The 15581-nt window shown below is 45.3% G+C and overlaps 1 protein-coding gene across 7 annotated transcripts in view; it reads right to left on the bottom strand.

The window, feature by feature from the left end:
* RGS6 (regulator of G protein signaling 6) overlaps positions 1-15581 on the bottom strand; it is a 544877-nt gene that overhangs the window by 86069 nt on the left and 443227 nt on the right. For all 7 annotated transcript variants that reach the window (XM_082733462.1, XM_082733461.1, XM_082733459.1 and 4 more), the window contains exons 4-6: positions 8925-8975; positions 5935-6041; positions 4672-4723 (exon numbers count right to left, since the gene is read on the bottom strand). In XM_082733462.1, coding sequence (XP_082589588.1) covers positions 4672-4723; positions 5935-6041; positions 8925-8975 — 210 coding nt within the window. The remainder of the gene's footprint in view (positions 1-4671; positions 4724-5934; positions 6042-8924; positions 8976-15581) is intronic.

Here is a 15581-nt window from a genome sequence, read left to right as displayed (position 1 = left end):
ATGATCCAAGGATGATAGATGAGCGGTACAAATGACCTATAGGATGAACAGGAGAGAAGGTCGGAGAGGACCTGTGGCTGACCTGTGGTTTGGCAACTTAGTTAAACTAGGAGATCTAGTCAGCTCCTTGCTGGATCAACCAACCTCCTCCATGCGATCTGAGAAACGTGCTCATGGCAGCTTACGATACGCTGGGAGATCGTGACTGGCAGCCTACTCTGGTGTGCTCATGCCCGTTGAGCTGTATGTGAGAGTGAGTCAGTTGCGTGTGCTCTCAGATCTGTTGATGTCAGGCATACCTGTTATTTTCATAATGCAAGTTCCCTCAATATGACATTTCACTGATGAAATTAATGTGAAAAGAGAGAGTTGTGGTTTCCAGGAAGACCCAGGTGAATGGTTCAGGACAACTTGGGGAAGAAGAGTTGGCCGACACAATTGTTCATGAGTTTGGTAGAAGTGAAATAACTGAGAAAATGGGGAGAAACAATAAAAATCTGAGAGAAGTCAACATGCAGGTTGTTTCAAAAGTGTGTTTGAATTCTTGATGCACTTTAAAGATGCCCACACTAGATGGTTTATCGTCAGTGTTTAGTTAAGAAAGAAACTCCAATGATTGGGGCTTTTAATCTAAGAGAGTCTTTGGTCCTATCTCAAAATGCTGTCAAATGATTGTTCCTTTGTATAGCTTATGTTGGTACAAAGTGATTATGGTACGAATGTATCTCTTCTGCATAATCCTCCACTTACCAGCTTTTCCAGAGAACCAGGTAGCCATAGCTCTCCATAATGTATGCCAAAGAGGCATCTGCTCTATTACAAGGTACCTTCTTCACTCTTTTGGACCACCATTTAGGCAGCCTATGGAATTGGGGGCCACTAAAGAGAAGCCTGTCACCAGCTCTGCTATGCTGTTCTCATTGACCCAGGGGCAGAGCTGCTCAGTGGAGGTGGAAGCTACTTGGCCAATGCTGTCCCAAGCAGTACTTTGTACTGGATAAATGGAAAATGCAGGAAAGTCCAACCCAAGTTGGGCTCTGGACTTTACTTAAGCAGAATCATCCTGAGAAATTTTTAACCCATCTGGGTCAGAATGGGCTAGCTGGGTTAGAAAGTAAAATATCATGTCCAGAATGCAAAGTGGGCACCATTCCTGGTGGCCATGAGCTACTTGGTCACGTGCTTTCAGCTTGCTTTCCCTGTGACTAATGTCACATGTGAGGGAGCCTGCTCACTACAACCAGCGAGGTAGGGTGTGGCTGTTGAATCGACCTTTTCTTGATATAGATTTTGGGGCTTGTCTCTGCCACTGTAGTACTTTCAATGGTGGTTGCTCTAATACCTAACCAATCAAATGGCCATTGGCAATGGCAGCCAGCCCTATTACAAGGCATCTGGGGGATGTGCTATAAGCTCAGAGGTTGGTTTTTCTTCGATATTTAAGTTCCTATTGTTAAATCTTTGTCTCCTTGCCCTCACACCTGCCCTCTTACCTCCTGGCATCTCACTGGGATGACTTACTACCATCTCAAGCTTACCACATCTCACCACGATAAAATAAGAAAACATTAAAAACCTTATGAAGTGAACTGACTCATATGCTACACGTGCGATTAAAAGATAAGAAACTATTGACCTCGTCCTATTTCGATATACTTGAAGAACAGATTCCCTTCCCCAACTTTGTCTTCATGAGTGACATATTTACCTCAATCTCTTAAATCAGGAACCCTGTATAACATGTATTTCTCTGTGTTCCTCATACCCTCAGATCACTTTGTAGTACAATGGGCTTTTAGCATTGGAAGTAACCTTGGTGACCATCAAACACAGGCCCCTCGTTGCCAGATGGGAAAACCAAAGGCCCAGAGAGGTGACGGGATTTACCCACAAGTCAATTGGTGCTGGAGGGGGAATTAGAACTGATGGCTGCTTCGGAGTTTTTTTCATAATGACATTCGCCGCTCATTCATTTATTCATTCATCCACCCATTTAAATATTTAGCAAGTGCCTCTTGTGTGCCAAGCACTGTTGTTATGGTCTTGAGGCATCACCATAATAACCTCTACCGCCTGTATGAAGCTCACTGATATCAGATGCTGTTCTAGAGACTTTCCAAATGTTCACTTATGTCCCCATAATAGCCTATGAGGTGGGTTCTCTGATTATCTTCATTTTACAGCCGAGGGATGTTTTTCAGGTCATTCCCCATTGTTGACAGTCACTAGAGCTGCTACCTCCATTCTAAATGTCTCTCCTTGACGCTGATGGCTTTTTGATAAACGTGCCCCTCCCAAATGATTTGACCTTCTCAGTCATTCTTCATGGACATGAAACCTCTGAATACTCAGGTTGGCCTCCTCACCACCCTCTTCCTCCCCATCAGGCTGCCTCCCCCAGCCTGGAATGTTTGGATGGTAAGGCTGTGATTTATTCAAATCTGTGCCCTAGCAACTGACACAGAGTAGGTGATCAGTAAAGGTTTGTTGAATGAGCGAAAGTTTTTGGGTTCTTCATCAGTCCGAATCACACCTATTCTGATTTCTCACTTTGCTTTCACCTCCTCTCTGCAAGAGGGCCACCAAGGGACGCACATTGTCGAACACGACCTTAGTCATAAGAATACTGACAACCACCAGGGTTTCCACTGAATCCTTGCTATAGGTCACACACCAAACCTTACAAGCATTGCATTTCATCATAACAAAACAACACTAGAAAACAAGGGCAATTATTATTATTCTGATCTGCACATGAAGTTTTTGAGGCACAGAGAAGTTAAGTAACTTGCCAAGATCACACAGCCAGTGGAGTCAGTTGATCTTGGAGTCACTGCCCTAACTTCTCTTTTGGTAAATACTTTGATTTTTGGACTGAACTGCTTTGGAAGTGCTGGTGAGTACTTTGGATCTGTACCTTGACTTCTCCACCTTATTTGCCCAAGTCAAGGCATAGGAAGTCAAAATAATTTTGTTTTAATGAGAGCCTGATATAAATTGTTATTTCTAGCCTTGTTCATGCTGTGCATAAAATCATGTTGTGGAGAAGCTCTGTAGGGACAGGGGACTAATGGCCTGGTGTATGCAGTACCCAACAGCTGAAGCTTGTGGGTCCATATTTAGGTGGGTATTCTCATCTCACTAGGGTCTAGTTATCTGGTCCTGCCATGTTCTCCCCCGCCCCTTCACTGCCTGTAAGGATATTGGTTTTTAGATTCACCAGGGCACACGGCTGCTGCATGAATCTGAGCTACAATGACTCAAATTTCCAATTGGGCTTTCACGAGCAGTATTCCAGCCCCGGAAGGACTTGTTTTTTGATGAGCCAAATGTAGCTCTGATTTTCAGTTGGAAGCCTTGCCTCTCCACTTATCACATCACTTAGAGCACAGCCCAGTTCCAGAGGGACCCAGAGTGGTGCCTGCAGACAGCTGTGAGGTCCATCAGAAGGCCTCCCCCACCGCCCCACGTAAGGACCATCCTTCAGACCTGAAAACAAAAGAACTGTGCGATTGGTGGGCAATGACGTGTCCGCACCCCACCCTCAAATTTGCTCCCACCTGCTGGCTGGGGCTGGGAGGGAGCCAGTCTAGTGCACTGCCAGGTCTCCTGGACAGGCTTCCCTGAACACCGCCCAGCTGCACAGCTCCCCCTAGTCTCTGCAGCTGCCTCTGCCTTCCCGAGCAAGCCATCCTGCAAAGAACCTAGAGAGAAGCTTTGGGTCTCACCAAGTACTCCAGTCCCAAGGAGAGTCACTGTGGACTGCAGCCAAGTCAGTGACAAGGACGCTGTGTAAAGGGACAGACCATGAAAGAAGCATTGGCCTGGAAGGCTCTCGGATCTGAGTTCCAATTTTGATACTTGTACTGAGTGTCTGTTAATCACCTTTAATAAAGAATCAGGACTATCTGCAACTATTTACTGAGTTCCAACCATGCCTCAACCCTGCACGGGGCACTGGGGAACATGAGAGTGAACAGGTAGGATCAGTCCTTGAGCTTATGACTGAGCATCTAGATAAAGAGAATGCAAGGTGAAAAGTGTGAGGGTGTGGCCTCTCTGAGGCTCAGGTTTTTCATCTGGAGTATGGGGACAATATAGCTTCTTCAGAGGGAGTCTCATAGAGAGGATATGGCCAGAGTCTAACAGATCCCTGCCTACTCCCTTCTTGCCAAGCTCCCAACTTCATCCACTCTTATTTTCCTCGACCAGGGTACCTTCAGTACATTCCTCCCTGGTCTGTCTCCCTTTCCAACTAACGTCTAACTATCAAAACCACCAATGAATTATTAATAAGTCTTGACAAGATGGTGAGAATGGAAAGCACTAGGAGGAGGTGGTCCCTGGAACCAGCCCTCCCTGAAACCCTGCTCCAGAAAGGACTGTTTCCTGCTCCCTCCCTGAAACCCTGCTCCAGAAAGCTGTTGTCTTGGCTCTCCATGACTCCACAGCTTGATAGAACTTTTCTTCCCTTCCCTCATTCTCTTCCAAAGGCTGCACCTTCCAGTGTGCTCTGCCTTTCTTCATTATGTGGAACAGGGAGCTTATTACATGTCAATGGTATGAAAAAGATTAAGCAGGAAAACGACCCCTCCTCCCTGCATGGCTCTCACCCAGACACCAGGCATTTGTCTTCCACACTCCCAAGAGTGACACTTCTTTACTGCTCACCGTAGTCGGTGTTTTCAGGCTCCCAGCAGTTGGAAGGCCAAAAGTACGGGGCCTGCAAAAGAGCACAGGTGTCAGGACTCAGAGGAATGCTGGCACCTGCTCTCCTCTGCCCGGAGGCAGGGTCCACCTTCTCTAGCACCCAGTGACGACCCTCCCGGGGACATGCTCTGCCCTGTCTCTTTTGTGCCGATACCACATCCCCAACTTTCTCCTGTTCTTAATTCAGTTGAGGCTGTCAACATTTTAACCCAGGTATTGAGAAATGAAAGCCAAGGTGAGCAAAATAAATGCAAAAATGAGAAACTTAGTTTAGAGGACAAACATATCTTCTCCCAAGACAAGAGAAGTCAGACCGGCACAGTTTACTGGGCACACAAGCTCCAAGTTCCTTTTATCCCTTTGAATTGTGTGCCCCTAAAACTGGTATGTGGAAGCCCTAGCCTGGAGGGTGGCTGTATTTGGAGTAAGGAAGTAATTAAAGTTAAAAGAGGTCACAAGGGTGGGGCCCTGATCCCATAGGATTAGTGTCCTTATTGGAGGAACTGCCAGGGAGCTTGCTTTCTCTCTGTCTCTGCTATATGAGGAGGATAGTGAGAAGCGGCTGTCGGAAAGCCTGAATGACAGCTCTCACCACAGACTTCACCTGCTGGAAATTTGACCCTGGGCATCTGGCCTGCAGAACGGCGGGAAATAAATTTCTGTTGTTTAAGCCCCCCAGTCTGTGCTATTTTGCTATAGTAGCCAGAGCAGACTGAGATACCCTTTGACTCTGAAAAACTCCACTCCAAACCCCTTGGGGTTGACCTTGAAACAGCCCCTTATCATCTGCCCCGTTTCCCTCTAGGACAGGATCTGAGAAAAGGAGAGGAAAATGGATGGGAGGGGTTAGGCTGTGGATAGAAACTTCACACCAGGAAGGCAGCATGACAGAGCAGAAAGATCAAGGACTTTGCCCTGAGGCTGACCCACGCTCAAATCAAGGCCACCTCCCAGATCTACTAAACCTCAGAGCGCCTCAGTATTCTCATCTGTCAAATGAGTAGTATTTACCTCCCCAAGTTTGTTCTTCAGAATGAATGGGGAAATATGTGGAAACCCCACTCCCTCAACAACAAATGGCCCAAATAAAAGCTTGTTTGGCCTTCCCAGTGCTAGGGGGAGGTCAGGGTTACTCCCTTAAATGACCTTGGTTTTGCAGGTCATTCTAAAGTGAGATCCGATGATAGGAGACAGTTCTTCAGAGCAAGGGGCTGGCAGGCCTACCTGGAAACGGTAAAAGGTGCCATCATCCTTCATGGTGAGAACGTGGTCTGAGATCGGAAAGACGTAGCCCTGGGCAGCTATAAGGCTTCCCAAGTGTATTGCTTCAACTGCTTGGACAGGACGGGAGAGAGAGAGAGAGAGAGAGGAGTATTTAGCAAGCCGTCAGAGTGCAGGGCTCCTTACGTGGAATGTAAGTCAGGAGGGTAGAAGGGCAACTGGAAGTCAACTGTCCTCACCCTCAGATAACTGCATGATTCATTGATTGATAACTTTTGATATCAATGCACTGGTCTGGATGGGGTGGGTGTCAGGGTTGGAAAAGGCCAACATGGGTCTGGGTCTCATCTGGATGCCAGCTCTGAGACACTGACATTGCTTGACTTCCCCCAAGACCTCCAGAAGAAAGTAGCTTCGTGGTGAAGAGCAGGGCTCCGGCACATAGACACCTGTCCTCCATCAAGGGGGATGTTTCAGGTAAGTGCTTAGCAGGGCCTGGAGCTCAGTAGGTGCGGGGAGCCCAGATTCATGCTGCTACTTTCATCATTTTTATCATCCCCAGCAGTGAGCATGCAGCCTCACTGCCCAGAGAGACTCTGGACTCCCGTGGCATTCCCCGATATGACAGTCCCACTGGAGAATAGGAGAGCATTTCCGTTCTCTTGTGGACGCAGAGTAAAACCTCACTTTCTTAAGGGCACTGCAGTGGGGAGTGGCAAAGGGAGGCCGACCTGACAGAAATATGCCCATTTTTGCCACAATCAACCCATTGTTTTGTGACTTAGTGCCAGCCCTAAGTAGATCCACGTAGTTAAGAATTTATATTTATTCTGAGGAGAGCTAAGGAAAAAAATAACAAATCTAAATGGTTCTACCATGCATGATAATCTTCCACAAATATAAAAGCACGCTTACTGGTAGAAACTTAATTTTCGGATGTGGAAATTACGGCTATGCCTAAGGACACTAAGGAATTATTAATTTTGTAAGCGCTGAATTTTTTAAAGCAACTTGTTTTGTCTTTACTCACAAACTTCTCAAGAGGTTGGATATAATCCAAGTGTTTTGCTTATTTAGAATCAACTATCCTTTGGAAATAACTGGTGGAGTCAGAACAAAGTTGTATCTTATTTGCTTAGTGATGCTTAGTGTGCTTTTTAAAGTCTGCATGCTTCAAGAATCATGGGTCCAGCAAAAAAGAAGGATTTCGTCCCTGGCAGCTGCTCCTTCCCCAGGGAAGAGAGAACAACATCCAGTAAGAAGGTGATTTCCATGTTGCCAATGTAGGAGCAAGAACTCACCATCCTCTGCGGTTTTGCTTAGATATATGGCCGATGGGGAGTAAGACGGAGGGAGGGGCAGATATTGGATGAACCTGGCTTCCCAGGGCCTTGATTTGCCTCATTTCCACTCTTCTATTCCCAGCTGGTGAATTATTAACTCCTCCTTATCCGTTTCTCAGAAGCCCAAACAGTTCCCAATACCTTGACGTCCTCCCAAGGCCATTCAAATATAAGAGACCTTCACAGATATGAGCCTTATTATTCACGACCTTTCAGGGAAGCTTCTCAGAAGAGGGCAGGAGGCCTCCTGAAGCCTATTCCCCTGCCCCTAGCTGGCTCCAGGCTCTCGCAATACTGCCACTGATACTAATAATCATAATAAAGTATGTGTCAGAAATACAAGGGTTATTGTGGAAAGGGAAAAGAGACTTGCTGGAAGAGAAGCACCGTGAAGAAAGGTGGTCCTTGGGCTTAGCATTATAAATGCTAAATGCAAAGAAACATTGACTTTAAATACATGGAACTAAACCGGTAGAAATGTATTGCATCCAGTGGACAATGGCAAAGCCAGGCTGCATGAGGGAAACATGGGTCATAGTTAATTTGAGTTCTTTCCTGAAAAGGATTTGAATACAGTTTCCCCCTATGGATTAAGAGCTTGACTAGAATTAAGAATTTTCACTAGTCATGGAAGTGGCCATTAATCCTGATGGTGAAAAAGGCTAGTGTCACTTCCTCAGTGATCTGCTTTTGTGGCATTCAGATTTCTGGCAACTATATTTCATTGAACTCCATGTAAATTGTATTGTTTCATAACCAATAGTATATTAAGGGTATCAGATTAAAATAGAGGAATTCCGAAGGTAACACAGTGACTGCCGGCAAGGAATCACAGACATCTAGAAAGGGCATTAAAAAAAAAATCTTTAGAAAGCTTAGCCATTGGAAGCCATTTAATTTGGGACAGAGAGGTCTAATCCCCAAGAACACAAGAATACATTAATGGATATTTATAAATATGACCTTTGGGCATTGAGGATACTCAGTTAAAACAGGAAGTAGATAATAAATTCTGAAAAGTATTAACTGACACATGGATAGTAAGTTTCACTTATCTGCAATTTTCATTTTTCTGAAACTCCTCATTTTCTAATTATGCTGTGAAAATAAATTTTGCTACTTATTTTCTGGTGGGAGGACAGATTTGGAAACTGTTTTATTGGCCAGAGTTTTGTTGTTGTTTTTCTGGTAAGATTTTCTTAACTGAAATGCACAATTAAGGTTGAAAAAAAGAATCATTCTTTCACTTCTTGAGGAAGCAGAAAACAGAAGGAGTCTCAGCAAATAATTAAACATCTTAATTGTGGATCAGGCAATCTAATTTTAAGAGCTGGTTCTAGAAGGCTGTTTCATGATAGCTCTACAACTTATCTTTAATTGCTGTGGCTAACGAGAATTCATCTCATTTCACACGTTATTGTATTGGGCTCTTTGGCACTCTAAATAATTGCTCATTTCCTCAAAGGGTGATTTAGATTTAAAGATAGATATTCAGTTGAGAAAAGAAATTAATTTTATTTGCAAATAGAGTGATTCCAACTTGGGATTCACATTTATAAACCCAGTTCTCTGGAGGCTAGCAAATCTGGTCTGGAACTTGTTGATGAGATGTTTCTCAGTGCCATGGAGGATAAAGTCAGGGTCAAGTACCTGGGTCCTCGATGGAAAGGTTCTTCATAAGCCACTGTACAATGTCAGTACCTGAAACGATAAAGAAATTTGAACTGAAGACATCATGGATGCTTGCCCTGTGGTGGAGAAACATGTTTATCTAAGGAAGTCCTAATTCCAACTAGCACACACCCAGAGAGCTGGGTAATATTGACAATTTTCCATCCTAACTAAACACTTCTATCCATTAAAACACTTGCATAGTCATAGTCCTATTTGTTTCCAAAAAAAAAAAAAAAATCCTCTTCCAATGACTCAGGATGATCTTGCGTCCACACTTCTGGGGAATATCTACAGGAGACTTCCTGCAAATACAGATATTGATGACTTCCCCGAGACAGGCTTGGTGAAGTTTTACCACACCTGGCTCCCAGGACATTTCCTGAAGGAGGAGGCCTCTTCAGCTCCCTACCCTAACAAGGCCTGACCAACACAGCTGCCCTTACATGCTCCTAAAACAACAACAACAACAACAACAAACAAAACTCTTTTTTTTTTTTTTTCCCCTGGCATGGACCCATTTTAAAAGAAAATGCCCCTGTTTCTGGGGGAGAAACTTCTTTGTGTTCACCAAAACCTATTTCCCCTATTTTTTGGATCACTAGATTCCATTTCGAGACTCGTCTGCCATTGGGTATAGATTGAGTTCTTACAATGGAATATGGCTAGAAGGGATGTATACCACTTCGAGGCTTGGACCATAAAAACTCCCATGTGACTCTACACAGCCTTCATTCCCTATCTGCTGGCTGAATGGAGAGAACCCCAAGAACCCAGAGGAGGGCAGAGCTGCAAGGCGGAAGGAGCCTGGGATCCTGAACAACCAGGAAAATTGATGCCCATTTGGGGCTCTGATTTGATTGAAAAATAAACTCTGTCGTGTTACGCCCCAGAAGTTGGGATTTATCTGTTTTGATATTGAGTACTACCTTAACTAATATAAAATTATAAGAGTTGGAAAGGACTTTTAAAGCTTATCTACTCCAACCCTAGCCCATACTGGAACCACATCTCTAATCCCTGGACAGGAAGTACCATAATCCTACTGGGAAAAACCCTACTACTTGGGAATCACAGATTCTCCCCTAGGCAGCGTGGCCTAGGTAAATCATCTTTGATTTCTCTGAACAGAAATTTGACCCTTTCTGAATTCCTCTCTTTGGACTAAGTTTTGCCCTCTGATGACAGAAAAACAAATCCAGACCTTCCTGCTCTGGAGAAAGTCCATCCTATTACTATCAACATTCTTCCTGAGTTTTCCTCCCTTGAGATGAAACACGCCTGGGTTCCTCAGCTATTTCCTCCCATGACATGACTTAGAGCCCCTCCCATTTTGGTCATAGGTCTCTGAATATGTTTCCTTTTGTTTGCCTCCCTTTGAAGATGTCACACCTGGAGTCAATGGGGGAGTAGAGGAGTTCAAACTTCTGGAAAGTTCTGTACTTCCGGTTAATTCACCTTTGTCTCTCAACAATTGCACTTGGAACGAGTGCAGATCTTCAAATGTGGCTTTGTCACCTCAGGATGGAATGTCTGATGGAAAGCAGCCTGAAAAGGGCAACCTTTCTAGATGTCTGAATCCTGTCATGTGTGGGTCTGAGGGTTGGTATGAGAGACAAGGTCTCCCCATAGCTTTCCCAGAACAGAGTCCTAGCTGAAACCTTTAGTGAGCTTGCCCTTTTTCCCAGAAATAAAGTTTCCCAGACACTTGAATGGTTTCCAGAGGTGAGAGCAGCACAGGCCTGTTTCTCTCCAGCTCTCTGGAGGGGGAATGAGCTTTGTGCAGTAGACAACCAGGGCCCCATCCTGTGTGACCAGCCGCCATTGACACAGCCCTGCAAGATCCCCCCATTTCAACCTCTGAAGCAGAACCTGTAAGCTTTTCCCCACTCTTGCTCCCAGATACCATCTATGAGCTAAACTTTGGATCAAAACCCCTCCTAGTCATTCACATTCTTTGAGCGAAAGGAGAGTATGTCTGTGTGTGCTGGTGTGTGTGTGTGTGTGTGTGTGTGTGTCCATCTCCTCCGAATTATACAAGTTCAACATTTGTCCTAGGAAATGAAGAACAAAGCAGAAATCAAATAAGAACTGTAATCCCAAGTTGGGGGTGGGGGAGAGACTCTAACCTGTTTTTTCCTCAAAAGAAAAATAGTTCTTTTTTGTGGGTTGCCTGGAAACGGATAGGTTTCCAGCATCAGCAACAGCTCTCCCCCGGGCAGGCGGATTATCTTTCTGCTGAGCTTGCTGAACCATTATTTATCACCTGCCAAGATTGATTACTCACCCTGGGACAATGACAGCCCTTCCTTTCCCCTGTTAATTACTGTCATCATTAATATCCATGTCACTAATTAGTATTCATTCACATTGAAACTCCTTCCTTGCTATCATATCCGTTCCCCCTCCACTCCACCCGAGACTTCAGCACCATTGTCTAGATTTCTACCCCCTTTTGGTTTTTTGCACTCCGTGTTTGGCCTAATTGCTCTCCCCAGTCCACTAGGCCCTGGTTTGCATTCACAGAGCTGAAGCATCACATTTAAGACCTCCTCCTGCTACCTCTTTTTTTTTTTTTTGGTCAAGAAGGGAAAGTCACAAAAGCCTCTTGCCTTTTTCCCTAGTGACGTGGGGACCACAGACCTGGATTTCTTGTCCCTGATGCGACCACTGCAACACTCAGGGTTTTTGTCTGGGGACAGGTGCGAGTGCCCTCGAGCCCCAGTGAGGGCCGAGCCAGATGCCCTGGCCGTCCTGGGTCACGGCCCTCCGTCTGCAGCCGTCACCACCTCCCCGCTGTTCCTCACCCACCGTGGGCCTGCAGGGTGGATGTCAGCAAACACAGCAACGCCTCTTGTGGCGGACATTCTTGTTCTCCTGGGTGTGGGCTATTTCAGGCTTAACCCAGGAGCGGCCAGCCTCCAGCCTCGTGGCAGGAAGTCAGTGTTGCATGTTCAACCCCGGGAACAAGTAAGGGAGGGAAATCTGTCATAATATTATGTCCTTTAAAAGACCTACAATTATTACTGCCAAATCAGGAGAGAATAGTGCAACCGATGGCCAGCAGAAAGCATTTTTCTTCTTTTTTCTCTTTCCTTTCTTCCTTTTTCCCCCCTCTGGCCCCCAATCATTCCTTCCCTCCTATTCTAAAAAGAATTTGAAGCAGATTATTTTTCTGTTCTCTCTCAAATGAACTGTTGCCCTTTGTTACCCCTGTTGGATTCCGTTCTTATCTGAGTCAAGCTGCCCTGCTCAGGACTTAAAATCAGTATAGAAGCATTGGGGGCATTATGGACATTGCGGAGAATATGTGCTATGGTGAGCACTGTGAATTGTGCAAAACTGACGATTCACAGACCTGTACCCATATCATATAATATGATACATTATACGTTACTAAAAAATGAAAAGAAAAGAAAAGAAAGAAACACTAGGGACAAATGCAGAATAGCTACCCTTTATCCCCAGAGGTTCTAAAGACACTTGGCTGAAAGTTTTCTTTTTGAGGCTAACACATCCACATATACTCCAGGGATATCCATGAACTATACCAGAGGGCGCCTGAAACTCCTCCCAAGAACACATGGTTTGTTATACATTAAAGGTGCACTTTCTGTTTCCGTATGTGTTGTAAGTACGTATTCCCATTGTGTCTCTTACATGTAAGTGTGTCTCTGGGCAGGTTGTTCAGACACAACTCAGAAGTTCTCAAGTAGGGGACTGAATAATTAATTATGGCTCATCGATACAATATGTGTAAATATTTAAATAAATATATACATATATATAATGCCTACTGTATTAAATGAAAAAGTAGATCAAGCACAGCGTGTATTGTAAAATGACATTTAAAAAATTTTAAGTGACCTTTTTACAGTAGGAAACACGTATTTACTTTTGTATCACATTAAATATGTATGTGTAGGGATGTACAGGTACTGGGAAGAAAAGTTTTGGAAGAATATTTAAACTGTTGAAGTGATCTTGGAGAGGTAGGAGGGTCAAAATATGGGAAGTTTCTATTCTTTCCATGCCCTTATTATTTGGAGCTCAAGAACATTAATAGGTTGTTCTTGAGAACACCTGCTGTATTTGAGAAAAGCACTTTTCACTTTTAAGAACAGAGAGGGGTGCCCAGGCCTCTGAGACTGCTGCGGACGGGCTGTGGGGAGCCGGGTTGCGGACACACAGTGGAGAGAGCGAGAGGAACCCTTGGCTGCTGGTCCGAGGCCCTGGGCGTGTCCCGCTCCCCAGGGAAAGAGCAGAGAAGAATGAAGGCATGACTCCCAAAGCTGCCTTTTCCCTGAGGAGTAAAGAGTGGGAGACTCACTCCTAAGCCTCAAGTTGTCACTCTCTCTGGCCATTGGGCCAGCTCCAGAGCCTTGTGTAGACATTAACGGGGCTGCTCACCGTAGGCCTGGACTAAGGGTGACTATCTGCATCCCTTGGTATAAACTGGATTTGAGTAAGCTGGTAAGATCTTCTCATACTTTAGGGAGTTCTCTTTCTGGTTTGGGGGAGACCCTTACTATCTTGTCCTCGGGTGTTTTAAGTACCCCCCCCTCAAAGATTAAGGGATACCTGGAACTTCCAGGTACAAATAAGTTACAACCTAAGGGCCTCCTCCCCTGAAATACTTTCCCCATTGTCTCCAAAGTATTATATCAACCTGAGCCAAAATCTGATTATGTAAACTTGAGAAAAAACCGGTTGGAGGCCCCTATAAATTTCAAGTCATGTGCAACTTGGTAGCTTATAAATCAGAGTTCTGGTAATTGAAGCAATGGAGAATTTACTTGTCAATCCTCACCACTGGGGAAAGACACCTTCACTTGAGTGAACTCTTTCTGGAGCCCAACAAAACTCAAGATTGTTCCTGCCATGCGTGACTTTCTGGTACTCCTCAGTCAAGGTTATGATCCAGGCCACCCTGGGCTTCTCACATATCTGCCAAGGTCTCTGCTATACCTGTGGGTGAAGAGGGCAGCTCTGTGCCACTTATCGCATGGGTGCCTGTGCAGGCCAGTACTCGTGAAGGAGGGAGTCATTCCCACATGCCCACTCGGTACTAGGCCAGAGTCAGGCACCTGACACCGAAATCGCATATCGTCTCGACAATAATTGTGCGAAATATAATAACTAGCATAGTCATTTTACAGATGGTGCCCAGAAAGGCCTGAGGCCACATACCTGTAAGAGCCAAGTCTGGAATCCAGGAAAAACTCATACCAGATACCATGTCCACTACATGTTTTACCTCCCTTATTCTCAGTAACTTCCAAACAGTACTCAGAACAATAATTAGAAAAGGGATGCTCTGTACTCATTTTCTTTCCTGAAGCAGAGACATTCATTTAGTGGTAATAATAATTACTACTAATATTAGCTATTGAGCTAATGATTCATTAAGCACTTTCTGTATTCCGGGCTTTGAAATGACCCTACTATAGTAATCCCATGATGTAAATACATTATTACCATCTCCACTTTGCAGGTGAAGGGAAGGACATGTTAGAATTTTAAACCTTTACTTTTGTGCCTTAGTTAAAGCACACACACACACACACACACACACAGAGGTGCCTGGGTGGCTCAGTCAGTTAAGTGTCCAACTCTTGATTTCAGCTCAGGTCATGATCTCAGAGTCCTGAAATCGAGCCCTGTGTCAGGTTTCATGCTCAGGTTTCATGTCAGGTCTGCTTGAGGTTCTCTCTTTCCCTCTCCTTCTGTCCCTCCCCCTTCAAATAAATAAATAAATACATAAATAAATACGTAAATCTTTAAAACACACACACATACACACAACGCAACAGCCAGCCAGCAGGGAAAGCTGAACTTACATCAGAGATGTTAAACTGTAGGACTGCGGGCATGGTGTATGGCCGGCACAAAGACAGGAGAGTCACGAGGCAGAACCCTGTGCCATGACAAGTCTAGTGGCATTCTGAAGAGTAGCGTTTGGTCAAGGCGCTTGAGTTTCTCCAAGGGAAAGCGTGATAAACGTCACAGACATGCTTGTTTCCCGAGCATATGAAGCAATAAAGCACGGTATTTATAAAGTCAGACTTGAGTTCAATGCATGCTGCGTCGCTTACGGACTGTGAGACTCTGGGCTGGTCCCTGAACCACGTGCCACCCCAACCTCCATTTCTTCATGGGTTGATGGGGGGGGGGGTTCTGCCTCCTTCAAGGGCACAGTGAGATCATGAATTCAAGGAAGTGCTGTATGGGCCATGCGGGGTAAGCATTAGTACACATCGGCTATGGACAGGGTCTGTGTCTTCGGGACCTTGTCTTGGAGCCAAGTGTCCAATCAAGTCATCGCATGCCCCTGGGAAAGCAGCAGCCGCTGGGAACTTCAGAGGGTGAAGGCAGAGCGCGTGCCCTTACCCCATGGCAATTCAGTCCAAAATAATGAACTGAGCTCATTCTTGTTCTGGGTGCACTGGTCCCGCACACATCCCCCCACTGGCACCCTCTGCCTTCTAGCCTCTTCTGCCGCACCGACCACCTTTCCATTCCCAGAATGCGCCATGACCTGCGGCAGGGCCTTTGCCTCAGTGGTTCCCTGGGCCGGTCACGTGCTCCCCTTTCTCCACTTCTGCCCTTAGCTGACTCCTGCCCTGACTGGCTCAG

This window comes from Mustela nivalis (genome assembly GCF_964662115.1).
Source record: "Mustela nivalis genome assembly, chromosome: 6".
Taxonomy (NCBI): domain Eukaryota; kingdom Metazoa; phylum Chordata; class Mammalia; order Carnivora; family Mustelidae; genus Mustela; species Mustela nivalis.
This window is presented reverse-complemented; position numbering and strand designations above follow the sequence as displayed.